Source organism: Oncorhynchus gorbuscha, linkage group LG14, assembly GCF_021184085.1.
Source record: "Oncorhynchus gorbuscha isolate QuinsamMale2020 ecotype Even-year linkage group LG14, OgorEven_v1.0, whole genome shotgun sequence".
Classification (NCBI taxonomy): Eukaryota; Metazoa; Chordata; class Actinopteri; order Salmoniformes; family Salmonidae; genus Oncorhynchus; species Oncorhynchus gorbuscha.
This window is the reverse complement of record NC_060186.1, coordinates 81,522,186-81,550,029: the sequence shown is the minus strand read 5'-3', so window position 1 is coordinate 81,550,029 and position 27,844 is coordinate 81,522,186. Positions and strand designations below refer to the sequence as shown.

The following is a 27,844-nucleotide window of genomic DNA, read 5'->3' as shown; positions in this document are numbered from 1 at the left end:
GGGTGATATAACCATAGAGATTCTTACGTCGGAAAAACTGCAGCCCTGCCCCCCTCTTCCCTTTTCTAAAACCCAAACAGGAAGTAGTTACCCAGAAGGTTATCGGCTGAACACAGACGCGAGAGCAAATAACGTTACATTTCGCCCGTGATAATGGCGTTTGTTTTTTATTTTGCCAACAGTTCAGTGAGGTATATCTCCACTTAAGAAGAAAATACAGTCTTGGAGAATCCCATCAAAAACTAGCTAACTAATGTTAAAATAAAAAAATAAAAAAAAATAATAATAATAAAAAGCAAGTTGCCCTTGAAGAGCTAACAACGTTAGCCATTTTCTTTGTTAATTGGCTGGCTAGCGAGCTGAAACGTGTACCGAGCTACATGTCAATTCTCTCTTTGTTTACAAGCCTGCTAACTAACTATTGATGTAACTAGGTAACAAGAGAACGAACGGCAACGACCAATGAGTTACGAGGTGATTGTGCAGGTCAGGCGTTACTACGCAACGCCGGGTAGCAACTAAACTGACCTAGCTAAGCTAAACTCAACTCCTATTCAATATCTTTAGACTTTTTATTTTTTGTTGTTGTTGTTTTTGATTTTTAATGATGCAGAAATCTGACTACCCAACTTATTTTGTAATAATATAAAAGAGCGGTGTGTCTAGACGCCCTGGTAAGAAGTTAGCCAGTGCTACTCTGATGCTAGCTAGCTAGCTAGTTCACTTGACTTACTAATTAGCTTAACGTTATTCCCCTTTTTATCTTACTTAGATAATGTCTCTCTGTACCATTCCGATGTTAATTGTGAAACTTGAATGTAACGTTTTGAATGTAATGTTTTAATATTTGCAGTATATCGTTTTTTCTGACCGGGGTCGTATGAACATCCCTGGTCTGTGTGCTGCAAGGAGCAGCTGTTGAGGAGTTTCCCGGATAAATCCTCATTAATCACGTCCATCTGTGGAACTAATTGTCTCTATTTTCCACTTGAGACAAGTCTGATTGAAGAACAAGAACATCTACAGACAAACCCGGTATGTTATGGTACACGAAACAACAACAAAGCTGAAGTGGATAGTTAATATACATGGTCAGGTGTACAGTACCAGTCAAATGTTTGGACACCTACTCATTCCAGGTTTAAAAAAAACAACTATTTTCTACATTGTAGACTAATAGTGAAGACATCAAAACTATGAAATAACACATATGGAATCATGTAGTAACCAAAAAAAGTGTTAAACAAATCCAAATATATTTTATATTTGAGATTATTCAAAGAAGCCACCCTTTGCCTTGATGACCGCTTTGCACACTCTTGGCATTCTCTCAACCAGCTCCACGAGGTAGTCACCAGGAATGCATTTCAATTAACAGGTGTGCCTGTGGAATTTCTTTCCTTCTCAATGCGTTCCAGCCAATCAGTTGTGTTGTGACAAGGTAGGGGTGGTTTACAGAAGATGGCCCAATTTGGTAAAAGACCAAGTCGATTTTATGGCAAGAACAGCTCAAATAAGAAAATAGAAACGACAGTCCATCACTACTTTAAGACATGAAGGTCAATCCTGAAAATGTATTTGGACGTTTCTTCAAGTGCAGTGGCAAAAACCATCAAACGCTGTGATGAACCTGGCTCTCATGAGGACCGCCACAGCAAATGAAGACCCAGAGTTACATCTGCTGCAGAAGATAAGTTCATTAGAGTTAACTGTCTCTCATGAGGACCGCCACAGGAAAGGAAGACCCAGAGTTACCTCTGCTGCAGAAGATAAGTTCATTAAGAGTTACCAGCCTCAGAAACTGTAGCCCAAATAAATGCTTCAGAGTTCAAGTAACAGACACATCTCAGCATCAACTGTTCAGAGGAGACTGTGTGAATCAGGCCTTCGTGGTGGAATTGCTGCAAAGAAACCACTACTAAAGGACACCAATAGGAAGATCGAACTTGCTTGGGCCAAGGAACATGAGAAATGGACATTAGACCGGTGGAAATCTGTCCTTTGGTCCAAATTGGAGATTTTTGGTTACGCATGTGTGGTCCCCACCTTGAAGCATGGAGGAGGTGTGATGGTGTGCTTTGCTGTTGACACTGTCAGTGATTTATTTAGAATTCAAGGTACACTTAACCAGCATGGCTACCACAGCATTCTGCAGTGATACACCATCCCATCTGGCTTGCGCTCAGTGGGAATATAATTTGTTTTTCAACAGGACAATGACCCAAACCGCCTCCAGGCTGTGTACAGCTATTTTAAACAAGAAGGAGAGTGATGGAGTGCTGCATCAGATGACCTGGCCTCCACAATCACCCGACCTCAACCCAGTTGAGATGGTTTGGGATGAGTTGACCTGCAGAGTGAAGGAAAAGCAGTCAACAAGTGCTCAGCATATGTGGGAACTCTTTCAAGATGGTTGGAAAAGCATTCCAGGTGAAGCTGGTTGGGAGAATGCCAAGAGTGTGCAAAGCTGTCAAGGCAAAGGGTGGCTACTTTGAAGAATATATAATATATTTAGATGGAACACTTTTTGTTGGTTACTACATGATTCCATGTCTGTTATTTCATTGTTTTGATGTCTTTACTATTATTCTACAATTTTAGAGAATTGTAAAAAATAAAAAAATAAAAAAAACCTGTAATGAGAGGTATGTCCCAACTTTTGACCGAATCTGTACATTTTCTGTATCAATCGAGACTTTGGTCCATATACAGTTGAAGTCGGAAGTTTACATACTCTTAGGTTGGAGTCATTAAAACTAGTTTCTCAACCACTCCACAATTTCTTGATAACAAACTATAGTTTTGGCATGTCGGTTAGGGCATCTACTTTGTGCATGACACAATTTTTCCAACAATTGTTTACAGACAGATTATTTCACTTTATAATTCATGATCACAATTCCAGTGGGTCAGAAGTTTACATACACTAAGTTGACTGTGCCTTTAAACAGCTTGGAAAATTCCAGAAAATTATGTAATGTCTTTAGAAGCTTCTGATAGGCTAATTGACATCATTTGAGTCAAACGCCTGAAGGTACCACGTTTATCTGTACAAACAATAGTACGTAAGTATAAACACCATGGGATCACACAGCCGTCATACCGCTCAGGAAGTAGACGCGTTCTGTCTCCTAGAGATGAACGTACTTTGGTGCGAAAAGTGAGAAACAATCCCGGAAGAACAGCGAAGGACCTTTTAAAAAACTATATTATTTCACCTTTATTTAACCAGGGAAGCTAGTTGAGAACAAGTTCTCATTTACAACTGCGACCTGGCCAAGATAAAGCAAAATGAAGCCTTGTGAAGATGCTCGAGGAAACGGGTACAAAAGTATCTATATCCACAGTAAAACGAGTCCTATATCGACATAACCTGAAAGGCAGCTCAGCAAGGAAGAAGCCACTGCTCCAAAACTGCCATAAAAAAGCCAGACTACGATTTGCAACTGCACATGGGGACAAATATTGTACTTTTTGGAGAAATGTCCTCTGGTCTGATGAAACAAAAATAGAACTGTTTGGCCAAAATTACCATCTTTATGTTTGGAGGATAAAGGGGGAGGCTAGCATGCCGAAGAACATCATCCCAACCGTGAAGCACGGGGGTGGCAGCATCATGTTGTGGGGGTGCTTTGCTGCAGGAGGGACTGGTACACTTCACAAAATAGATGGCATCATGAAGGAGGAAAATTATGTGGATATATTGAAGCAACATCTAAAGACATCAGTCAGGAAGTTAAAGCTTGGTCTCAAATGGGTCTTCCAAATGGACAATGGCCCCAAGCATACTTCCAATGTTGTGGCAAAATGACTTAAGGACAACAAAGTCAAGGTATTGGAGTGGCCATCACAAAGCCCTGACCTCAATCCTATGGAACATTTGTGGACAGAACTGAAAAAGTGTGTGTGAGCAAGGAGGCCTACAAATATACCAGCTCTGTCAGGAGGAATGGGCTAAAATTCACCCAACTTATTGTGGGAAGCTTGTGGGAGGCTACCTGAAACGTTTGACCCAAGTGAAACAATTTAAAGGCAATGCTACCAAATACTAATTGAGTGTATGTAAACTTCTGACCCACTGAGAATGTGATGAAAGACATCAAAGCTGAAATAAATCATTCTCTCTACTATTATTCTGACTTTTCACATTTCTTAAAATAAAGTGGTGATCCTAACTGACCTAAGACAGGGGATTTTTACTAGGATTAAATGTCAGGAATTGTGAAACTGAGTTTTAAATGTGTTTGGCTAAGTTGTATTTAAACTTCAACTGTACGTTTATCCAGCCTTTCAGTGTAGAAGTGCTGGTCTAGGATCAGTTCCCCTCTCCATGTAAATCTGATACATTGTGATCTAAAATGTAAAACTGATCTTAGACCAGCACTCCTACTCTGAGATGTTGCGATATCGAATGGCTATTGGTGAAGGTGGTGAAGGCTTCATTCATCTAGCTAGCGGAATGAGATCTCTAATACTAGGGATGTCTCTGTGATTTCTAGTGTTCGTATCCAAGGCTTCATTCATCTAGCTAGCGGAATGAGATCTCTAATACTAGGGATGTCTCTGTGATTTCTAGTGTTCGTCTCCAGGCGGTTGTCATGCACCTGTAATCCGCTTCCTGTCAGCCAGACAGCCGGGCCCAGCCACCCAGACCCAGCCACAGCGCTCCGGTCCAGTGGGTCGCCATGGAGCCCAGTAATGATGTAGCGTTGGATATCATTATCACCAACGTGGTGGCTGTATTCAGGACACGCTGCCACCTCAACCTGCGCACCATCGCTCTGGAGGGGGTCAACGTAATCTATAAACCTGAATATGGGGTAAGGACAGACGCACAATGGGTGGACAGACGGCCATTTTGAGTGTACACATAATTATTATTTTACTTAGCTCTTAAGACTACAGGATTCTAATATCCCATAACTCTTTGCAGCAATGGAACCACCTTTGCTTGTTAGCAACGGCGCTAGCACTTAACCTGTATTTTTTTAAATATAGCTTAGGAGGAAAACAGGAAGTAAAATCAGAAAGTGTACCCCTCAATCTTTTTCTGTAATTTGTCGAATCAACTCAACTGACTTTACAATACATGCAATCGATTGCATGAGCCACATCAGTTAGCATCATTTGAATGAAAATTCTACGTTACCATGGAAATTAATTGCATCACAATACCAGCCAGGCCATTGTGAGTTTCCCAGTCAAATTGCCAGGGTTATAGGTTCCACGCCTGTTCTATGTCTATGGTGAGGACACCACCTGTAATGTTTGTTTCACCTTTCAACTCAGTTGGCCAGAGAATTGGCTTTCCCGGAATTCCTCTCAACGTTTCTAGAGTTTTTTTTTTTGTGATCTCAAGGGAACCCGGGGCGTTTTGCTTTGAGGGAACCCGGGGCGTTTGAGGGAACCCGGGCGTTTTGCTTTGAGGGAACCCGGTGCGTTTTGCTTTGAGGGAACCCGGGGCGTTTTGCTTTGAGGGAACCCGGTGCGTTTGAGGGAACCCGGTGCGTTTGAGGGAACCCGGGCGTTTTGCTTTGAGGGAACCCGGTGCGTTGAGGGAACCCGGTGCGTTGAGGGAACCCGGTGCGTTTGAGGGAACCCGGGGCCCTTATCTTAATTGATCTACATACTGTGTTACACACTCCTTTAGTTCTATGCACTTCTGTGCAGATTAGTTTTTGAACCGGGCCGTATACAACTCTCCGTGGTTCTGTTTGCGTAGAGTATGTAGAGTCCTTTAGGTGCTCTGTGACTAGTAACTATGTGAGGACAGTGGGTATTGTATAGTCCTATCCTGTGTGTGTATCTTCTAGAAAGTCCTGATGAAACTCCGCAAACCCAGGATCACCGCTTCCATCTGGTCTTCAGGGAAAATCATCTGTACGGGCGCTACCAGGTACACACACCTCAACACACACACACACCTCCACACACACACACCTCAACACACACACCTCAACACACACACACACCTCAACACACACACACACCTCAACACACACACCTCAACACACACACACACCTCAACACACACACACACCTCAACACACACACACACCTCAACACACACACACACCTCAACACACACACACACCTCAACACACACACACCTCAACACACACACACACCTCAACACACACACACACCTCAACACACACACACCTCAACACACACACACACCTCAACACACACACACACCTCAACACACACACACACCTCAACACACACACACACCTCAACACACACCTCAACACACACCTCAACACACACCTCAACACACACACCTCAACACACACACACCCCAACACACACACACACACACACCTCAACACACACACACACACCTCAACACACACACACACACACCTCAACACACACACCTCAACACACACACCTCAACACACACACCTCAACACACACACCTCAACACACACACACCTCAACGCACACACACACCTCAACACACACACACACCTCAACACACACCTCAACACACACCTCAACACACACACCTCAACACACACACACCTCAACACACACACACCTCAACACACACACACCTCAACACACACACACCTCAACACACACACACACACCTCAACACACACCTCAACACACACACACACACACCTCAACACACACACACACACCTCAACACACACACCTCAACACACACACCTCAACACACACACCTCAACACACACACCTCAACACACACACACACACCTCAACACACACCTCAACGCACACACACCTCAACACACACACACACCTCAACACACACACACACCTCAACACACACACACACACACACACACCTCAACACACACACACACACCTCAACACACACACACACACCTCAACACACACACGCACACCACAACACACATACACACACACCTCAACACACACACACCTCAACACACACACACCTCAACACACACACACCTCAACACACACACACCTCAACACACACACACCTCAACACACACACACACACCTCAACACACACACCTCAACACACACACACACACCTCAACACACACACCTCAACACACACACACACCTCAACACACACCTCAACACACACACACCTCAACACACACACACACACCTCAACACACACACACACACCTCAACACACACACACACACCTCAACACACACACACACACCTCAACACACACACACCTCAACACACACACACACACACACACCTCAACACACACACACACACACCTCAACACACACACACCTCAACACACACACACACCTCAACACACACACACACCTCAACACACACACACACACCTCAACACACACACACACACACCTCAACACACACACACACACACCTCAACACACACACACACACACCTCAACACACACACACACACACCTCAACACACACACACACACACCTCAACACACACACACCTCAACACACACACACACACACACCTCAATACACACACACACACCTCAATACACACACACACACCTCAATACACACACACACACCTCAACACACACACACACCTCAACACACACACACACACACCTCAACACACACACACACCTCAACACACACACACCTCAATACACACACACACCTCAACACACACACACCTCAATACATACACACACACACCTCAATATACACACACCACACATACCTCAATATACACACACACCACACCATACACATACACCACAATACACACACCACACACACACACACCACACACATCACAATATACACACACGCAACACACCAACGCTATCATGTATACACGCGCTTACACACACACACTGATCTGTGTCTCTCTGTCTCCCCAGCGAGGATGAGGCTAAGCAGGGAGCCCGGAGGTTAGCCCGCACCCTGCAGAAACTGGGCTTCAAGGTATGAGAACTAACCTGTTCATGACCCATGTGGTTGTTGGTAGAGCGTGGTACTAACCTGTTCATGACCCGTGGGGTTCAGTTGATAGAGCGTGGTACTAACCTGTTCATGACCCGTGGGGTTGTTGGTAGAGCGTGGTACTAACCTGTTCATGACCCGTGGGGTTCAGTTGGTAGAGCGTGGTACTAACCTGTTCATGACCCGTGGGGTTCAGTTGGTAGAGCGTGGTACTAACCTGTTCATGACCCGTGTGGCTGTTGGTAGAGCGTGGTACTAACCTGTACATGACCCGTGGGGTTGTTGGTAGAGCGTGGTACTAACCTGTTCATGACCCGTGGGGTTCAGTTGGTAGAGCGTGGTACTAACCTGTTCATGACCCGTGTGGCTGTTGGTAGAGCGTGGTACTAACCTGTACATGACCCGTGGGGTTGTTGGTAGAGCGTGGTACTTGCAATGCCAGGGTTGTGGGTTTAATTCCCACGGGGGACCGTTACGGGGCCAGAAAATACCATGTGCTAAATGACTCCAATGTAAACATCACAAAACGTCATTAAAATGACAGGAATCGATTCCTTACGACAGGAGTCGATTCCTTACGACAGGAGTCGATTCCTTACGACAGGAGTCGATTCCTTACGACAGGAGTCGATTCCTTACGACAGGAGTCGATTCCTTACCCTTACGACAGGAGTCGATTCCTTACCCTTACGACAGGAGTCGATTCCTTACCCTTACGACAGGAATCGATTCCTTACGACAGGAGTCGATTCCTTACGACAGGAGTCGATTCCTTACGACAGGAGTCGATTCCTTACGGCAGGAGTCGATTCCTTACGACAGGAATCGATTCCTTACCTTACGACAGGAATCGAATCCTTATGACAGTGTCGATTCCTTACGACAGGAGTCGATTATTTACGACAGGAGTCGATTATTTACGACAGGAGTCGATTATTTACGGCAGGAGTCGATTCCTTACGGCAGGAGTCGATTCCTTACGGCAGGAGTCGATTCCTTACGGCAGGAGTCGATTCCTTACGGCAGGAGTCGATTCCTTACGGCAGGAGTCGATTCCTTACGGCAGGAGTCGATTCCTTAAGAAATTGTAAATCGAGCCCTAACTTCAGCCCACCACAAACTTATCGTGTGTGTGTGTGTGTGTGTGTGTGTGTGTGTGTGTGTGTGTGTGTGTGTGTGTGTGTGTGTGTGTGTGTGTGTGTGTGTGTGTGTGTGTGTGTGTGTGTGTGTGTGTGTGTGTGTGTGTGTGTGTGTAGGTGAGGTTCTCAGAGTTCAAGGTGGTGAATGTCCTGGCAGTGTGCTCCATGCCCTTCGCCATCCGACTCATCGACTTCACCAAGAACAACCGGCCCATCGCCAGGTAAAACCGACAACGACGTCACAACGACGTCACGCCAGCAATGGATCACACACACACACACACACACACACACACACACACACACACACACACACACACACACACACACTGTCCCTGCAACAACCATTGCCAACCGTTTCCACAGATCTCAACACAGCAGTGTGTGACCGTGTAGATGAGGCATTTCTATAGTAAAGGGTGTCCCAGCCAGAACAACCCATTGGGCAGGAGGCCATCTCCTGTTTCTGTAGTGAGACAGCTTGATGTACCAGGACACCCCCTGGACAGGACACTAGTCTGTATCCTGTTTCTGTAGTGAGTCAGCTTGATGTACCAGGACACCCCCTGGACAGGACACTAGTCTGTCTCCTGTTTCTGTAGTGAGACAGCTTGATGTACCAGGACACCCCCTGGACAGGACACTAGTCTGTATCCTGTTTCTGTAGTGAGACAGCTTGATGTACCAGTACACCCCCTGGACAGGACACTAGTCTGTCTCCTGTTTCTGTAGTGAGACAGCTTGATGTACCAGGACACCCCCTGGACAGGACACTCGTCTGTCTCCTGTTTCTGTAGTGAGACAGCTTGATGTACCAGGACACCCCCTGGACAGGACACTCGTCTGTCTCCTGTTTCTGTAGTGAGACAGCTTGATGTACCAGGACACCCCCTGGACAGGACACTCGTCTGTCTCCTGTTTCTGTAGTGAGACAGCTTGATGGACAGGACACCCCCTGGACAGGACACTCGTCAAGAATCAATGCCATATCTTTAATTGAAATGCTCTTTGATTTTGGTACAATCTGACATTCACTACTGTTCAAAGTTTTTTAGGGAAACTGGCCCATAGATTTTAAATTCTCAATGGTAATAGATGACGTGTCCTTTCCATGTCCTTGCCGTGTCCTTTCCATGTCCTTGCCGTGTCCTTACCGAGTCCTTACCGTGTCCTTGCCGTGTCCTTACCGAGTCCTTACCGTGTCCTTGCCGTGTCCTAACACATTTAGCTATTGCACCTTTTGAATTCTACTAATTGTTATGTCAAATCACTGACAGTCACTCAATGAGCCCCTGTGCCCACATAAAAGTGGGTACTGACTCACTCAATTAGCCCCTGTGCCCACATAAAAGTGGGTACTGACTCACTCAATTAGCCCCTGTGCCCACATAAACGTGGGTACTGACTCACTCAATTAGCCCCTGTGCCCACATAAACGTGGGTACTGACTCACTCAATTAGCCCCTGTGCCCACATAAACGTGGGTACTGACTCACTCAATTAGCCCCTGTGCCCACATAAACGTGGGTACTGACTCACTCAATTAGCCCCTGTGCCCACATAAACGTGGGTACTGACTCACTCAATTAGCCCCTGTGCCCACATAAACGTGGGTACTGACTCACTCAATTAGCCCCTGTGCCCACATAAACGTGGGTACTGACTCACTCAATTAGCCCCTGTGCCCACATAAACGTGGGTACTGACTCACTCAATTAGCCCCTGTGCCCACATAAACTGTGGATGGAAAAGTGGGTACTGACTCACTCAATTAGCCCCTGTGCCCACATAAACTGTGGATGGAAAAGTGGGTACTGACTCACTCAATTAGCCCCTGTGCCCACATAAACGTGGGTACTGACTCACTCAATTAGCCCCTGTGCCCACATAAACGTGGGTACTGACTCACTCAATTAGCCCCTGTGCCCACATAAACTGTGGATGGAAAAGTGGGTACTGACTCACTCAATTAGCCCCTGTGCCCACATAAACTGTGGATGGGAAAGTGGGTACTGACTCACTCAATTAGCCCCTGTGCCCACATAAACGTGGGTACTGACTCACTCAATTAGCCCCTGTGCCCACATAAACGTGGGTACTGACTCACTCAATTAGCCCCTGTGCCCACATAAACGTGGGTACTGACTCACTCAATTAGCCCCTGTGCCCACATAAACTGTGGATGGAAAAGTGGGTACTGACTCACTCAATTAGCCCCTGTGCCCACATAAACGTGGGTACTGACTCACTCAATTAGCCCCTGTGCCCACATAAACTGTGGATGGAAAAGTGGGTACTGACTCACTCAATTAGCCCCTGTGCCCACATAAACGTGGGTACTGACTCACTCAGCTAATATTGTTTCAGATTGGTAAATTCGTCTAGCCAGCTATCTAAACTTGTGGTAATCATGGTGGATTTACTGACCTCGGGGCCCCATTAATTTTGTTAGTCACGCTCACTCAGATATCCTGTTCAAAACTGAAAACATTTCTCTCCACCCTACGACAAAATCAATAGCGTTGCGGGAAATGACTTGTAAAATGTCAAATTGATCTCCGCGCCATGGCAAAATAAGAATTGCACGAAATGCCTTTCTATAAATGTCCTACATCTCCTCTCAGACCCATGGTACCTGCCTACAGAGCAGCAAGAGGAACTACCCCTTCCCTACCAACTGCCACCTCTGGTCTCTTGACCCTCCCACCCCTACAGGAGGCAGTTTCCTCTGGTCTCTTGACCCTCCCACCCCTACAGGAGGCAGTTCCCTCTGGTCTCTTGACCCTCCCACCCCTACAGGAGGGAGTTCCCTCTGGTCTCTTGACCCTCCCACCCCTACAGGAGGGCAGTTCCCTCTGGTCTCTTGACCCTCCCACCTCTACAGGAGGGCAGTTCCCTCTGGTCTCTTGACCTTCCCACCCCTACAGGAGGGCAGTTCCCTCTGGTCTCTTGACCCTCCCATCCCTACAGGAGGGCAGTTCCCTCTGGTCTCTTGACCCTCCCACCCCTACAGGAGGGCAGTTCCCTCTGGTCTCTTGACCCTCCCACCCCTACAGGAGGGCAGTTCCCTCTGGTCTCTTGACCCTCCCACCCCTACAGGAGGGCAGTTCCCTCTGGTCTCTTGACCCTCCCACCCCTACAGGAGGGAGTTCCCTCTGGTCTCTTGATCCTCCCACCCTTACAGGAGGGCAGTTCCCTCTGGTCTCTTGACCCTCCCACCCCTACAGGAGGGAGTTCCCTCTGGTCTCTTGATCCTCCCACCCCTACAGGAGGGAGTTCCCTCTGGTCTTTAATTGAAATGCTCTTTGATTTTGGTACAATCTGACATTCACTACTGTTCAAAGTTTTTTAGGGAAACTGGCCCATAGATTTTAAATTCTCAATGGTAATAGATGCCGTGTCCTTACCGTGTCCATACCGTGTCCTTGCCGTGTCCTTACCGAGTCCTTACCGAGTCCTTACCGAGTCCTTACCGTGTCCTTGCCGTGTCCTTACCGAGTCCTTACCGTGTCCTTGCCGTGTCCTAACACATTTAGCTATTGCACCTTTTGAATTCTACTAATTGTTATGTCAAATCACTGACAGTCACTCAATGAGCCCCTGTGCCCACATAAAAGTGGGTACTGACTCACTCAATTAGCCCCTGTGCCCACATAAACGTGGGTACTGACTCACTCAATTAGCCCCTGTGCCCACATAAACGTGGGTACTGACTCACTCAATTAGCCCCTGTGCCCACATAAACGTGGGTACTGACTCACTCAATTAGCCCCTGTGCCCACATAAACGTGGGTACTGACTCACTCAATTAGCCCCTGTGCCCACATAAACGTGGGTACTGACTCACTCAATTAGCCCCTGTGCCCACATAAACGTGGGTACTGACTCACTCAATTAGCCCCTGTGCCCACATAAACTGGATGGAAAAGTGGGTACTGACTCACTCAATTAGCCCCTGTGCCCACATAAACTGTGGATGGAAAAGTGGGTACTGACTCACTCAATTAGCCCCTGTGCCCACATAAACTGTGGATGGAAAAGTACTGACTCACTCAATTAGCCCCTGTGCCCACATAAACGTGGGTACTGACTCACTCAATTAGCCCCTGTGCCCACATAAACTGTGGATGGAAAAGTGGGTACTGACTCACTCAATTAGCCCCTGTGCCCACATAAACTGTGGATGGAAAGTGGGTACTGACTCACTCAATTAGCCCCTGTGCCCACATAAACTGTGGATGGAAAAGTGGGTACTGACTCACTCAATTAGCCCCTGTGCCCACATGAACGTGGGTACTGACTCACTCAATTAGCCCCTGTGCCCACATAAACTGTGGATGGAAAAGTGGGTACTGACTCACTCAATTAGCCCCTGTGCCCACATAAACGTGGGTACTGACTCACTCAATTAGCCCCTGTGCCCACATAAACTGTGGATGGAAAAGTGGGTACTGACTCACTCAATTAGCCCCTGTGCCCACATAAACGTGGGTACTGACTCACTCAGCTAATATTGTTTCAGATTGGTAAATTGGTCTAGCCAGCTATCTAAACTTGTGGTAATCATGGTGGATTTACTGACCTCGGGGCCCCATTAATTTTGTTAGTCACGCTCACTCAGATATCCTGTTCAAAACTGAAAACATTTCTCTCCACCCTACGACAAAATCAATAGCGTTGCGGGAAATGACTTGTAAAATGTCAAATTGATCTCCGCGCCATGGCAAAATAAGAATTGCACGAAATGCCTTTCTATAAATGTCCTACATCTCCTCTCAGACCCATGGTACCTGCCTACAGAGCAGCAAGAGGAACTACCCCTTCCCTACCAACTGCCTTCCCTACCAACTGCCACCTCTGGTCTCTTGACCCTCCCACCCCTACAGGAGGCAGTTTCCTCTGGTCTCTTGACCCTCCCACCCCTACAGGAGGCAGTTCCCTCTGGTCTCTTGACCCTCCCACCCCTACAGGAGGGAGTTCCCTCTGGTCTCTTGACCCTCCCACCCCTACAGGAGGGCAGTTCCCTCTGGTCTCTTGACCCTCCCACCTCTACAGGAGGGCAGTTCCCTCTGGTCTCTTGACCTTCCCACCCCTACAGGAGGGCAGTTCCCTCTGGTCTCTTGACCCTCCCATCCCTACAGGAGGGCAGTTCCCTCTGGTCTCTTGACCCTCCCACCCCTACAGGAGGGCAGTTCCCTCTGGTCTCTTGACCCTCCCACCCCTACAGGAGTTCCCTCTGGCAGTTCCCTCTGGTCTCTTGACCCTCCCACCCCTACAGGAGGGCAGTTCCCTCTGGTCTCTTGACCCTCCCACCCCTACAGGAGGGAGTTCCCTCTGGTCTCTTGATCCTCCCACCCTTACAGGAGGGCAGTTCCCTCTGGTCTCTTGACCCTCCCACCCCTACAGGAGGGAGTTCCCTCTGGTCTCTTGATCCTCCCACCCCTACAGGAGGGAGTTCCCTCTGGTCTTTAATTGAAATGCTCTTTGATTTTGGTACAATCTGACATTCACTACTGTTCAAAGTTTTTTAGGGAAACTGGCCCATAGATTTTAAATTCTCAATGGTAATAGATGCCGTGTCCTTACCGTGTCCATACCGTGTCCTTGCCGTGTCCTTACCGAGTCCTTACCGAGTCCTTACCGAGTCCTTACCGTGTCCTTGCCGTGTCCTTACCGAGTCCTTACCGTGTCCTTGCCGTGTCCTAACACATTTAGCTATTGCACCTTTTGAATTCTACTAATTGTTATGTCAAATCACTGACAGTCACTCAATGAGCCCCTGTGCCCACATAAAAGTGGGTACTGACTCACTCAATTAGCCCCTGTGCCCACATAAACGTGGGTACTGACTCACTCATTAGCCCCTGTGCCCACATAAACGTGGGTACTGACTCACTCAATTAGCCCCTGTGCCCACATAAACGTGGGTACTGACTCACTCAATTAGCCCCTGTGCCCACATAAACGTGGGTACTGACTCACTCAATTAGCCCCTGTGCCCACATAAACGTGGGTACTGACTCACTCAATTAGCCCCTGTGCCCACATAAACGTGGGTACTGACTCACTCAATTAGCCCCTGTGCCCACATAAACGTGGGTACTGACTCACTCAATTAGCCCCTGTGCCCACATAAACTGGATGGAAAAGTGGGTACTGACTCACTCAATTAGCCCCTGTGCCCACATAAACTGTGGATGGAAAAGTGGGTACTGACTCACTCAATTAGCCCCTGTGCCCACATAAACGTGGGTACTGACTCACTCAATTAGCCCCTGTGCCCATGGATAAACGTGGGTACTGACTCACTCAATTAGCCCCTGTGCCCACATAAACTGTGGATGGAAAAGTGGGTACTGACTCACTCAATTAGCCCCTGTGCCCACATAAACTGTGGATGGAAAAGTGGGTACTGACTCACTCAATTAGCCCCTGTGCCCACATGAACGTGGGTACTGACTCACTCAATTAGCCCCTGTGCCCACATAAACGTGGGTACTGACTCACTCAATTAGCCCCTGTGCCCACATAAACGTGGGTACTGACTCACTCAATTAGCCCCTGTGCCCACATAAACTGTGGATGGAAAAGTGGGTACTGACTCACTCAATTAGCCCCTGTGCCCACATAAACGTGGGTACTGACTCACTCAGCTAATATTGTTTCAGATTGGTAAATTGGTCTAGCCAGCTATCTAAACTTGTGGTAATCATGGTGGATTTACTGACCTCGGGGCCCCATTAATTTTGTTAGTCACGCTCACTCAGATATCCTGTTCAAAACTGAAAACATTTCTCTCCACCCTACGACAAAATCAATAGCGTTGCGGGAAATGACTTGTAAAATGTCAAATTGATCTCCGCGCCATGGCAAAATAAGAATTGCACGAAATGCCTTTCTATAAATGTCCTACATCTCCTCTCAGACCCATGGTAACTGCCTACAGAGCAGCAAGAGGAACTACCCCTTCCCTACCAACTGCCACCTCTGGTCTCTTGACCCTCCCACCCCTACAGGAGGCAGTTTCCTCTGGTCTCTTGACCCTCCCACCCCTACAGGAGGCAGTTCCCTCTGGTCTCTTGACCCTCCCACCCCTACAGGAGGGCAGTTCCCTCTGGTCTCTTGACCCTCCCACCCCTACAGGAGGGCAGTTCCCTCTGGTCTCTTGACCTTCCCACCCCTACAGGAGGGCAGTTCCCTCTGGTCTCTTGACCTTCCCACCCCCACCCCTACAGGAGGGCAGTTCCCTCTGGTCTCTTGACCCTCCCATCCCTACAGGAGGGCAGTTCCCTCTGGTCTCTTGACCCTCCCACCCCTACAGGAGGGCAGTTCCCTCTGGTCTCTTGACCCTCCCACCCCTACAGGAGGTCTCTTGCAGGAGGGAGTTCCCTCTGGTCTTTAATTGAAATTCCCTCTGGTCTCTTGACCCTCCCACCGTGTCCTACCTTGGAGGGAGTTCCTCTGGTCTCTTGACCCTCCCACCCCTACAGGAGGGCAGTTCCCTCTGGTCTCTTGATCCTCCCCCCCTACAGGAGGGAGTTCCCTCTGGTCTCTTGACCCTCCCACCCCTACAGGAGGGAGTTCCCTCTGGTCTCTTGATCCTCCCACCCCTACAGGAGGCAGTTCCCTCTGGTCTCTTGACCCTCCCACCCCTACAGGAGGGCAGTTCCCTCTGGTCTCTTGACCCTCCCACCCCTACAGGAGGGAGGTTCCCTCTGGTCTCTTGACCCTCCCACCCCTACAGGAGGGCAGTTCCCTCTGGTCTCTTGACCCTCCCACCCCTACAGGAGGGCAGTTCCCTCTGGTCTCTTGATCCTCCCACCCCTACAGGAGGGAGTTCCCTCTGGTCTCTTGACCCTCCCACCCCTACAGGAGGGAGTTCCCTCTGGTCTCTTGATCCTCCCACCCCTACAGGAGGCAGTTCCCTCTGATCTCTTGATCCTCCCACCCCTACAGGAGGCAGTTCCCTCTGGTCTCTTGATCCTCCCACCCCTACAGGAGGGCAGTTCCCTCTGGTCTCTTGACCCTCCCCTCTGGTCTCTTGACCCCTACAGGAGGGTTCCCTCTGGTCTCTTGAGTTCCCTCTGGTCTCTTGATCCTCCCACCCCTACAGGAGGGAGTTCCCTCTGGTCTCTTGATCCTCCCACCCCTACAGGAGGGCAGTTCCCTCTGGTCTCTTGACCCTCCCACCCCTACAGGAGGGAGTTCCCTCTGGTCTCTTGATCCTCCCACCCCTACAGGAGGGCAGTTCCCTCTGGTCTCTTGATCCTCCCACCCCTACAGGAGGGATGTTCCCTCTGGTCTCTTGACCCTCCCACCCCTACAGGAGGGAGGTTCCCTCTGGTCTCTTGATCCTCCCACCCCTACAGGAGGGAGGTTCCCTCTGGTCTCTTGACCCTCCCACCCCTACAGGAGGGAGTTCCCTCTGGTCTCTTGATCCTCCCACCCCTACAGGAGGGAGTTCCCTCTGGTCTCTTGACCCTCCCACCCCTATAGGAGGGAGGTTCCCTCTGGTCTCTTGACCCTCCCACCCCTACAGGAGGGAGTTCCCTCTGGTCTCTTGACCCTCCCACCCCTACAGGAGGCAGTTCCCTCTGGTCTCTTGACCCTCCCACCCCTACAGGAGGGAGTTCCCTCTGGTCTCTTGACCCTCCCACCCCTACAGGAGGGAGTTCCCTCTGGTCTCTTGATCCTCCCACCCCTACAGGAGGGATGTTCCCGCTCGTCTCCGTCCTGGCATCCGATGATGGAAGCAGCTTCCCCCTGAAGGACAGCAGAGTCCCTTCCCGTCTTCTAAAAACCTGCCCTCTTCAAATAGTATCTTAAATAGTCCTACAGCAACCACCCCCCCGTTACTAAAAACCTGCCCTCTGATCTTAAATAGTCCCAGCAACCACGCCAAACCCCCCTTACTAGCTCTGATCTTAAATAGTCCTACAGCAACCACGCCAAACCCCCTTACTAGCTCTGATCTTAAATAGTCCTACAGCAACCACGCCAAACCCCCCCTTACTAGCTCTGATCTTGCTACTTTTTGTTGAGGTAAGAAATGTATTACTATGAATGTGTGATGTAGTTGTCCCACCTGGCTATCTTAAGATAAGAGCTTCTGCTAAATGACTAAAATGTCAAATTTCATGGCAAAATGTGTAGACTTGCAGGACATGAATTCAAAAATATATATATATTTTTTTTAAATGTCCCAGGGTCCTTAGCTCAGTAATGAGCTTTATTGTCGAACCGCTGAGCTGTAGTCAACGAACAGCATTCTCACATAGGTGTTTGTTTTGTCCAAGTGGGAAAGGGCAGTGTGGAGTGAAATAGAGACCGCATCATCTGTGGATCTGTTATTGGAGTGGGTCAAGGGTCTCTGGGATAATGGTGTTGATGTGAGCCATTTACTAGCTTTTCAAAGCACTTCATGACTACAGACGTGAGTGCTACGGGTCTATAGTCATCTAGGAAGGTTACATTAGTGTTCTTAGGCACAGGGACTATGGTAGTCTGCTTGAAGCATGTTGGTATTTCAGACTCAATCAGGGACATGTTGAAAATGTCAGTGAAGACACCTGCCAGTTGGTCAGCACATGCCCGGAGCACACGTCCTGGTAATCCGTCTGGCCCTGCGGCCTTGTGAATGTTGACCTGTTTAAAGGTCTAACTCACATCGGCTCACCCACACACTACTCTATAATGACGAAGCGAAAACATGTTTTTTGAATTTTTTGCTAATTTAGTGAAAATTAATTTACATAAGTATTCACACCCCTGAGCCAATACATGTTAGAATCACCTTTTGAGTCTTTCTGGTTAGAATCACCTTTGAGTCTTTCTGGTTAGAATCACCTTTTGAGTCTTTCTGGTCTTTCTGAATCACCTTTTGAGTCTTTCTGGTTAGAATCACCTTTTGAGTCTTTCTGGTTAGAATCACCTTTGAGTCTTTCTGGTTAGAATCACCTTTGAGTCTTTCTGGTTAGAATCACCTTTGAGTCTTTCTGGTTAGAATCACCTTTTGAGTCTTTCTGGTTAGAATCACCTTTGAGTCTTTCTGGTTAGAATCACCTTTTGAGTCTTTCTGGTTAGAATCACCTTTTGAGTCTTTCTGGTTAGAATCACCTTTGAGTTTTTCTCGATAAGTCTCTAAGAACTTTGCACACATTACTTTTAACAAAATTCTTCAAGCTCTGTCAAGTTGGTTGTTGACAGTCATTTTTAAGCCGTAAGATTTTCAAGCCTCCGAAACATTCAACTCCAGTGTATATTTGGCCTTGTGTTTTAGGTTATTGTCCTGTTGAAAAGTGAATTTGTCTCCCAGTGAGTCTTTTTATCCTAAAAAAAAACTCAAAAGTCCTTGCCGATGACAAGCATACCCATAACATGATGCGGCCACCACCATACTTCAAAAGTGGTACTCTGTGTTGTTGGATTTTCTCCAAACATAACTCTTCGTATTCAGGACATGAAGTTAATTTCTTTGCCAATAATTTTTGCAGTTTTACTTTAGTAACTTGTTACAAACAGGAGGCATGTTTTGGAGTATTTTTTTATTCTGTACAGGCTTCCTTCTTTTCATGTTTCGGAGGCTTGAAAATCTATGGCAAGACTTAAAAAATGACTGTCAACAAACACCTTTTGAGTCTTTCTTAACGATTGAATTAACCTTGACTGCTAAATACCATCATTCACAACTATGGATTTGTATTTATACGTGTGTGTGCTTGTGTTCTTCTCACTCTGTCCTTTAGGTTAGTGTTGTGGAGTAACTACAATGTTGTTGATCCGTCCTCAGTGTTCTCCTATCACAGCCATTAAACTCTGTCCTTTAGGTTAGTGTTGTGGAGTAACTACAATGTTGTTGATCCGTCCTCAGTGTTCTCCTATCACAGCCATTAAACTCTGTCCTTTAGTTGAGTCTACAATGTTAGTTGATCCATCCATCCTCAGTGTTCTCCTATCACAGCCATTAAACTCTGTCCTTTAGGTTAGTGTTGTGGAGTAACTACAATGTTGTTGATCCATCCTCAGTGTTCTCCTATCACAGCCATTAAACTCAAACTGTTTTAAAGTCCCCAGGTTAGTGTTGTGGAGTAACTACAATGTTGTTGATCCATCCTCAGTGTTCTCCTATCACAGCCATTAAACTCAAACTGTTTTAAAGTCCCCATAATGGTTTGTTGTTGATCCTTCCTCTCTGGCAACTAAGAACTTCACGACGCTCAGAGATATATTCAAATACTGCTTTTTTAAATTTATTTTTACCCACCTACCAATAGGTTCCCTTCTTTGTGAGACATTGGAAAACCTCCCTGGTCTTTGTGGTTGGAAAACCTCCCTGGTCTTTGTGGTTGGAAAACCTCCCTGGTCTCTGTGGTTGGAAAACCTCCCTGGTCTTTGTGGTTGGAAAACCTCCTGGTCTTTGTGGTTGGAAAACCTCCCTGGTCTTTGTGGTTGGAAAATTCTCCCTGGTCTTTGTGGTTGGAAAACCCCCTGGTCTTTGTGGTTGGAAAACCCCCCTGGTCTTTGTGGTTGGAAAACCCCCCTGGTCTTTGTGGTTGGAAAACCTCCCTGGTCTTTGTGGTTGGAAAACCTCCCTGGTCTTTGTGGTTGGAAAACCTCCCTGGTCTTTGTGGTTGGAAAACCTCCCTGGTCTTTGTGGTTGGAAAACCTCCCTGGTCTTTGTGGTTGGAAAACCCCCTGGTCTTTGTGGTTGGAAAACCCCCCTGGTCTTTGTGGTTGAATCTGTGTTGTGAAAATTCACTGCTCGACTGAGGGACCTTACAGATAATTGTTTGTGTGGGGTACAGAGATGAGGGACCTTACAGATAATTATTTGTTTGGGGTACAGAGATGAGGGACCTTACAGATAATTATTTGTGTGGGGTACAGAGATGGGTACAGAGATGAGGGACCTTACAGTATGTGTGGGGTACAGAGATGAGGGACCTTACAGATAATTATTTGTTTGGGGTACAGAGATGAGGGACCTTACAGATAATTATTTGTTTGGGGTACAGAGATGAGGGACCTTACAGTATGTGTTGGGGTACAGAGATGAGGGACCTTACAGTATGTGTTGGGGTACAGAGATGAGGGACCTTACAGATAATTATTTGTTTGGGGTACAGAGATGAGGGACCTTACAGATAATTATTTGTTTGGGGTACAGAGATGAGGGACCTTACAGATAATTATTTGTTTGGGGTACAGAGATGAGGGACCTTACAGATAATTATTTGTTTGGGGTACAGAGATGAGGGACCTTACAGTATGTGTGGGGTACAGAGATGAGGGACCTTACAGATAATTATTTGTGTGGGGTACAGAGATGAGGGACCCTACAGATAATTGTTTGTGTGGGGTACAGAGATGAGGTAGTCATTCACAAATCATGTTACTCTTATTATTGCACACAGAGTGAGTCCATGCAACTTGTTTTTACTCCTGAACTTGTTTAGGCTTGAAATAACAAAGGGGTTGAATACTTATTGACTCAATACATTTCAGCTGTTCATTTTTTAAATAATTCCACTTTGACATTATGTGGTTGTGTGTAGATCAGTGACACAATCTCAATTTAATCTGTTTTTAAATTCAACCTGTAACGCAACAAAGTGTGAAAACGTCAAGGGGTGTGAATACTTTCTGAAAGTGTGTGTGTGTGTGTGTGTGTGTGTGTGTGTGTGTGTGTGTGTGTGTGTGTGTGTGTGTGTGTGTGTGTGTGTGTGTGTGTGTGTGTGTGTGTGTGTGTGTGTGTGTGTGTGTGTGTGTGTGTGTGTGTGTGTGTGTGTGCGTGCGTGTGTGTAGCTATGAGCCAGAGCTCCACCCCGCTGCCACCTACAGGATCAAAACCCTCAAGGCCACCGTCCAGGTCTTCTCTACCGGCAGCCTTACCATCACAGGTACACACACACCGTCCACCGACAGCCTTACCTTCACAGGTACACACACACACTGTCCAGCGACAGCCTTACCTTCACAGGTACACACACACACACACACACCGTCCAGGTCTTCTCTACCGGCAGCCTTACCATCACAGGTACACACACACACACCTTCACAGGTACACACACGCACACACCTTCACAGGTACACACACGCACACACCTTCACAGGTACACACACGCACACACCTTCACAGGTACACACACGCACACACCTTCACAGGTACACACACGCACACACCATCACAGGTACACGCACACACACACACACCGTCCAGGTCTTCTCTACCGGCAGCCTTACCATCACAGGTACACACACACACACACCGTCCAGGTCTTCTCTACCGGCAGCCTTACCATCACAGGTACACACACACACACACACACCTTCACAGGTACACACACACACACACCTTCACAGGTACACACACGCACACACCTTCACAGGTACACACACGCACACACCTTCACAGGTACACTCACGCACACACCTTCACAGGTACACACACACCTTCACAGGTACACACACCTTCACAGGTACACACACACACACCTTCACAGGTACACACACCTTCACAGGTACACACACCTTCACAGGTACACACACACACACACCTTCACAGGTACACACACAGTCCAGGTCTTCTCTACCGGCAGCCTTACCATCACACACACACACACACACCGTCCAGCGACAGCCTTACCTTCACAGGTACACACACACCGTCCAGCGACAGCCGTACCTTACATTTACATTTTACATTTTACATTTAAGTCATTTAGCAGACGCTCTTATCCAGAGCGACTTACAAATTGGTGCATTCACCTTATGACATCCAGTGGAACAGTCACTTTACAATAGTGCATCTAAATCTTAAAGGGGGGAATACTTATCCTATCCTAGGTATTCCTTAAAGAGGTGGGGTTTCAGGTGTCTCCGGAAGGTGGTGATTGACTCCGCTGTCCTGGCGTCGTGAGGGAGTTTGTTCCACCATTGGGGGGCCAGAGCAGCGAACAGTTTTGACTGGGCTGAGCGGGAGCTGTACTTCCTCAGTGGTAGGGAGGCGAGCAGGCCAGAGGTGGATGAACGCAGTGCCCTTGTTTGGGTGTAGGGCCTGATCAGAGCCTGGAGGTACTGAGGTGCCGTTCCCCTCACAGCTCCGTAGGCAAGCACCATGGTCTTGTAGCGGATGCGAGCTTCAACTGGAAGCCAGTGGAGAGAACGGAGGAGCGGGGTGACGTGAGAGAACTTGGGAAGGTTGAACACCAGACGGGCTGCGGCGTTCTGGATGAGTTGAAGGGGTTTAATGGCACAGGCAGGGAGCCCAGCCAACAGCGAGTTGCAGTAATCCAGACGGGAGATGACAAGTGCCTGGATTAGGACCTGCGCCGCTTCCTGTGTGAGGCAGGGTCGTACTCTGCGGATGTTGTAGAGCATGAACCTACAGGAACGGGCCACCGCCTTGATGTTGGTTGAGAACGACAGGGTGTTGTCCAGGATCACACCAAGGTTCTTAGCGCTCTGGGAGGAGGACACAATGGAGTTGTCAACCGTGATGGCGAGATCATGGAACGGGCAGTCCTTCCCCGGGAGGAAGAGCAGCTCCGTCTTGCCGAGGTTCAGCTTGAGGTGGTGATCCGTCATCCACACTGATATGTCTGCCAGACATGCAGAGATGCGATCGCCACCTGGTCATCAGAAGGGGGAAAGGAGAAGATTAGTTGTGTGTCGTCTGCATAGCAATGATAGGAGAGACCATGTGAGGTTATGACAGAGCCAAGTGACTTGGTGTATAGCGAGAATAGGAGAGGGCCTAGAACAGAGCCCTGGGGGACACCAGTGGTGAGAGCGCGTGGTGAGGAGACAGATTCTCGCCACGCCACCTGGTAGGAGCGACCTGTCAGGTAGGACGCAATCCAAGCGTGGGCCACGCCGGAGATGCCCAACTCAGAGAGGGTGGAGAGGAGGATCTGATGGTTCACAGTATCGAAGGCAGCCGATAGATCTAGAAGGATGAGAGCAGAGGAGAGAGAGTTAGCTTTAGCAGTGCGGAGCGCCTCCGTGATACAGAGGAGAGCAGTCTCAGTTGAATGACTAGTCTTGAAACCTGACTGATTTGGATCAAGAAGGTCATTCAGAGAGAGATAGCGGGAGAGCTGGCCAAGGACGGCACGTTCAAGAGTTTTGGAGAGAAAAGAAAGAAGGGATACTGGTCTGTAATTGTTGACATCGGAGGGATCGAGTGTAGGTTTTTTCAGAAGGGGTGCAACTCTCGCTCTCTTGAAGACGGAAGGGACGTAGCCAGCGGTCAGTGATGAGTTGATGAGCGAGGTGAGGTAAGGGAGAAGGTCTCCGGAAATGGTCTGGAGAAGAGGGGAGGGGATAGGGTCAAGCGGGCAGGTTGTTGGGCGGCCGGCCGTCACAAGACGCGAGATTTCATCTGGAGAGAGAGGGGAGAAAGAGGTCAGAGCACAGGGTAGGGCAGTGTGAGCAGAACCAGCGGTGTCGTTTGACTTAGCAAACGAGGATCGGATGTCGTCGACCTTCTTTTCAAAATGGTTGACTTAGTCGTCTGCAGAGAGGGAGGAGGGGGGGAGGAGGATTCAGGAGGGAGGAGAAGGTGGCAAAGAGCTTCCTAGGGTTAGAGGCAGATGCTTGGAATTTAGCGTGGTAGAAAGTGGCTTTAGCAGCAGAGACAGAGGAGGAAAATGTAGAGAGGAGGGAGTGAAAGGATGCCAGGTCCGCAGGGAGGCGAGTTTTCCTCCATTTCCGCTCGGCTGCCCGGAGCCCTGTTCTGTGAGCTCGCAATGAGTCATCGAGCCACGGCGCGGGAGGGGAGGACCGAGCCGGCCTGGAGGATAGGGGACATAGAGAGTCAAAGGATGCAGAGAGGGAGGAGAGGAGGGTTGAGGAGGCAGAATCAGGAGATAGGTTGGAGAAGGTTTGAGCGGAGGGAAGAGATGATAGGATGGAAGAGGAGAGAGTAGCGGGGGAGAGAGAGCGAAGGTTGGGACGGCGCGATACCATCCGAGTAGGGGCAGTGTGGGAGGTGTTGGATGAGAGCGAGAGGGAAAAGGATACAAGGTAGTGGTCGGAGACTTGGAGGGGAGTTGCAATGAGGTTAGTGGAAGAACAGCATCTAGTAAAGATGAGGTCGAGCGTATTGCCTGCCTTGTGAGTAGGGGGAAGGTGAGAGGGTGAGGTCAAAAGAGGAGAGGAGTGGAAAGAAGGAGGCAGAGAGGAATGAGTCAAAGGTAGACGTGGGGAGGTTAAAGTCGCCCAGAACTGTGAGAGGTGAGCCGTCCTCAGGAAAGGAGCTTATCAAGGCATCAAGCTCATTGATGAACTCTCCGAGGGAACCTGGAGGGCGATAAATGATAAGGATGTTAAGCTTGAAAGGGCTGGTAACTGTGACAGCATGGAATTCAAAGGAGGCGATAGACAGATGGGTAAGGGGAGAAAGAGAGAATGACCACTTGGGAGAGATGAGGATCCCGGTGCCACCACCCCGCTGACCAGAAGCTCTCGGGGTGTGCGAGAACACGTGGGCGGACGAAGAGAGAGCAGTAGGAGTAGCAGTGTTGTCTGTGGTGATCCATGTTTCCGTTAGTGCCAAGAAGTCGAGGGACTGGAGGGAGGCATAGGCTGAGATGAACTCTGCCTTGTTGACCGCAGATTGGCAATTCCAGAGGCTACCGGAGACCTGGAACTCCACGTGGGTCGTGCGCGCTGGGACCACCAGATTAGGGTGGCCGCGGCCACACGTTGTGGAGCGTTTGTATGGTCTGTGCAGAGAGGAGAGAACAGGGATAAACAGACACATAGTTAACAGGCTACAGAAGAGGCTACGCTAATGCAAAGGAGATTGGAATGACAAGTGGACTACACGTCTCGAATGTTCAGAAAGTTAAGCTACGTAGCAAGAATCTTATTGACTAAAATGATTAAAATGATACAGTACTGCTGAAGTAGGCTAGCTGGCAGTGGGTGCGTTGTTGACACTACACTAATCAAGTCGTTCCGTTGAGTGTAATAGTTTCTACAGTGCTGCTATTCGGGGGCTAGCTGGCTAGCTAGTAGTGTTGTTTACGTTACGTTGCGTTAAAAGAACGACAATAGCTGGCTAGCTAACCTAGAAAATCGCTCTAGGCTACACAATTATCCTTGATACAAAGACTGCTATGTAGCTAGCTATGTAGCTAGCTACGATCAAACAAATCAAACCGTTGTACTGTAATGAAATGAAATGAAAATGTGATACTACCTGTGAATGCGACCGGGTTGTTGAGTTCTATTCAGAAGACGTTGGCTAGCGTTGGCTAGCTAGCAGAGTCTCCTACGTTAAGGACGACAAATAGCTGGCTAGCTAACCTCGGTAAATTAAGATAATCACTCTAAGACTACACACTCTAAACCTAAACAACACAATTATCTTGGAACGAAGATACGAAGACAGCAAAGACAGCTATGTAGCTAGCTAACACTACACTGATCAAGTCGTTCAGTTGAGTGTAATAGTTTTCCCAGTGCAGCTAATCAGTGGACGTTAGCTAGCTGGCTAGTGAAGACTACGTAAGGACGGCGAAATACGATAGTTACGCAATTATCTTTGATACAAAGACGGCTATGTAGCTAGCTGAGAAGAAATTGCTAAGATTAGACAAATCAAACCGTTGTGCTATAATGAAATATAATGAAATGTAAAAAGTTATACTACCTGCGGGAGCGAAGCGCCGATGCGACCACTCGCTCCAAACCGGAAGCAATAAGATGCCTTCACAGGTACACACACACACACCGTCCAGCGACAGCCTTACCTTCACAGGTACACACACACACACACCGTCCAGCAACAGCCGTACCTTCACAGGTACACACACACACCGTCCAGCGACAGCCTTACCTTCACAGGTACACACACACACACACCGTCCAGCAACAGCCGTACCTTCACAGGTACACACACACACCGTCCAGCGACAGCCGTACCTTCACAGGTACACACACACACACACCGTCCAGCGACAGCCGTACCTTCACAGGTACACACACACACACACCGTCCAGCGACAGCCGTACCTTCACAGGTACACACACACACACCGTCCAGCGACAGCCTTACCTTCACAGGTACACACACACCGTACACAATCAAACTTTTACGTCTTTTCACTTTTGTGGAAACTTGAAAACCGTGTCCAACCCAACGCATTTCCTATGACTAACTTTGTCTGTCTGTCTCTCTCAGGACCAAATGTTCAGGCTGTAGCCACGGCTGTAGAGCACATCTACCCCATGCTGTTAGAGTGTCAGAAACCCCTCCGCAAATAACACACACGGAAAAACAGCAACGGAATGGAGAGAGAAAGACCGAGGCTGAAAAGCACCTCATCCATTGGATGCATTGTACTATCCTCAACTTGTCTGCCCCGGCAACAGTCTGGGCCTTTGTCCTGATTGGCTGGATTTGTCCAGGGAGTCAGAAAGGCAGCTTCCGTCCTCCTGCTGTCCAATGACCTGTTGTCTTGGTGACAGCTACGCCCTCTGAACTTTGACCTCTACAGGATGACCTCTACAGTATGACCTCTAACCTTTCACCTTTAGCAGCCAGCCAGCCAATGATGGCTGCTCCAGTGACTGATTCACACTAGAAGGGGCGGGACTCTCCAAGCCAACCATGATTCCTTATTATTTTAGATTTGATGATATCACAGGTTGTGTTCCAAATGGCAGCCTATTCCCTATATAGTGTACTACTTTCATGGGTCCTGGTCTAAGGTAGTGCACTATGTAGGGAATAGGGCCCTGGTCTAAAGTAATGCACTATGTAGGGAATAGGG

At 48.2% G+C, this 27,844-nt stretch overlaps 1 protein-coding gene across 4 annotated transcripts; it reads left to right on the top strand.

Moving 5' to 3' along the window:
- Nucleotides 1-94: 94 nt before the first annotated feature.
- Nucleotides 95-27,844, top strand: tbpl1 (TBP-like 1). Of its 4 annotated transcripts, none has more exons than XM_046299108.1 (8): nucleotides 95-474; nucleotides 854-1,035; nucleotides 4,577-4,820; nucleotides 5,814-5,896; nucleotides 7,839-7,902; nucleotides 9,177-9,280; nucleotides 21,864-21,958; nucleotides 27,253-27,844. In XM_046299108.1, exons 3-8 carry the CDS (start codon nucleotides 4,686-4,688, stop codon nucleotides 27,333-27,335), a joined length of 564 nt encoding a protein of 187 aa, XP_046155064.1. In that variant the 5' UTR covers nucleotides 95-474; nucleotides 854-1,035; nucleotides 4,577-4,685; the 3' UTR covers nucleotides 27,336-27,844. The 4 variants fall into 4 exon arrangements, with proteins under 4 accessions (XP_046155064.1, XP_046155066.1, XP_046155065.1 ...); XM_046299110.1 differs by having other exon boundaries at nucleotides 95-486; XM_046299109.1 differs by having other exon boundaries at nucleotides 95-674.

What these genes read in the sequence shown, in the direction of transcription:
- tbpl1 (XM_046299108.1), top strand. Translation starts at nt 4,686, where the DNA reads ATGGAGCCCAGTAATGATGTAGCGTTGGATATCATTATCACCAACGTG. An exon ending in ATCTGTACGGGCGCTACCAG is followed by an intron (nt 5,897 to 7,838) that starts GTACACACACCT and finishes CTGTCTCCCCAG; the next exon opens with CGAGGATGAGGCTAAGCAGG. An exon ending in CGGCAGCCTTACCATCACAG is followed by an intron (nt 21,959 to 27,252) that starts GTACACACACAC and finishes TGTCTCTCTCAG; the next exon opens with GACCAAATGTTCAGGCTGTA.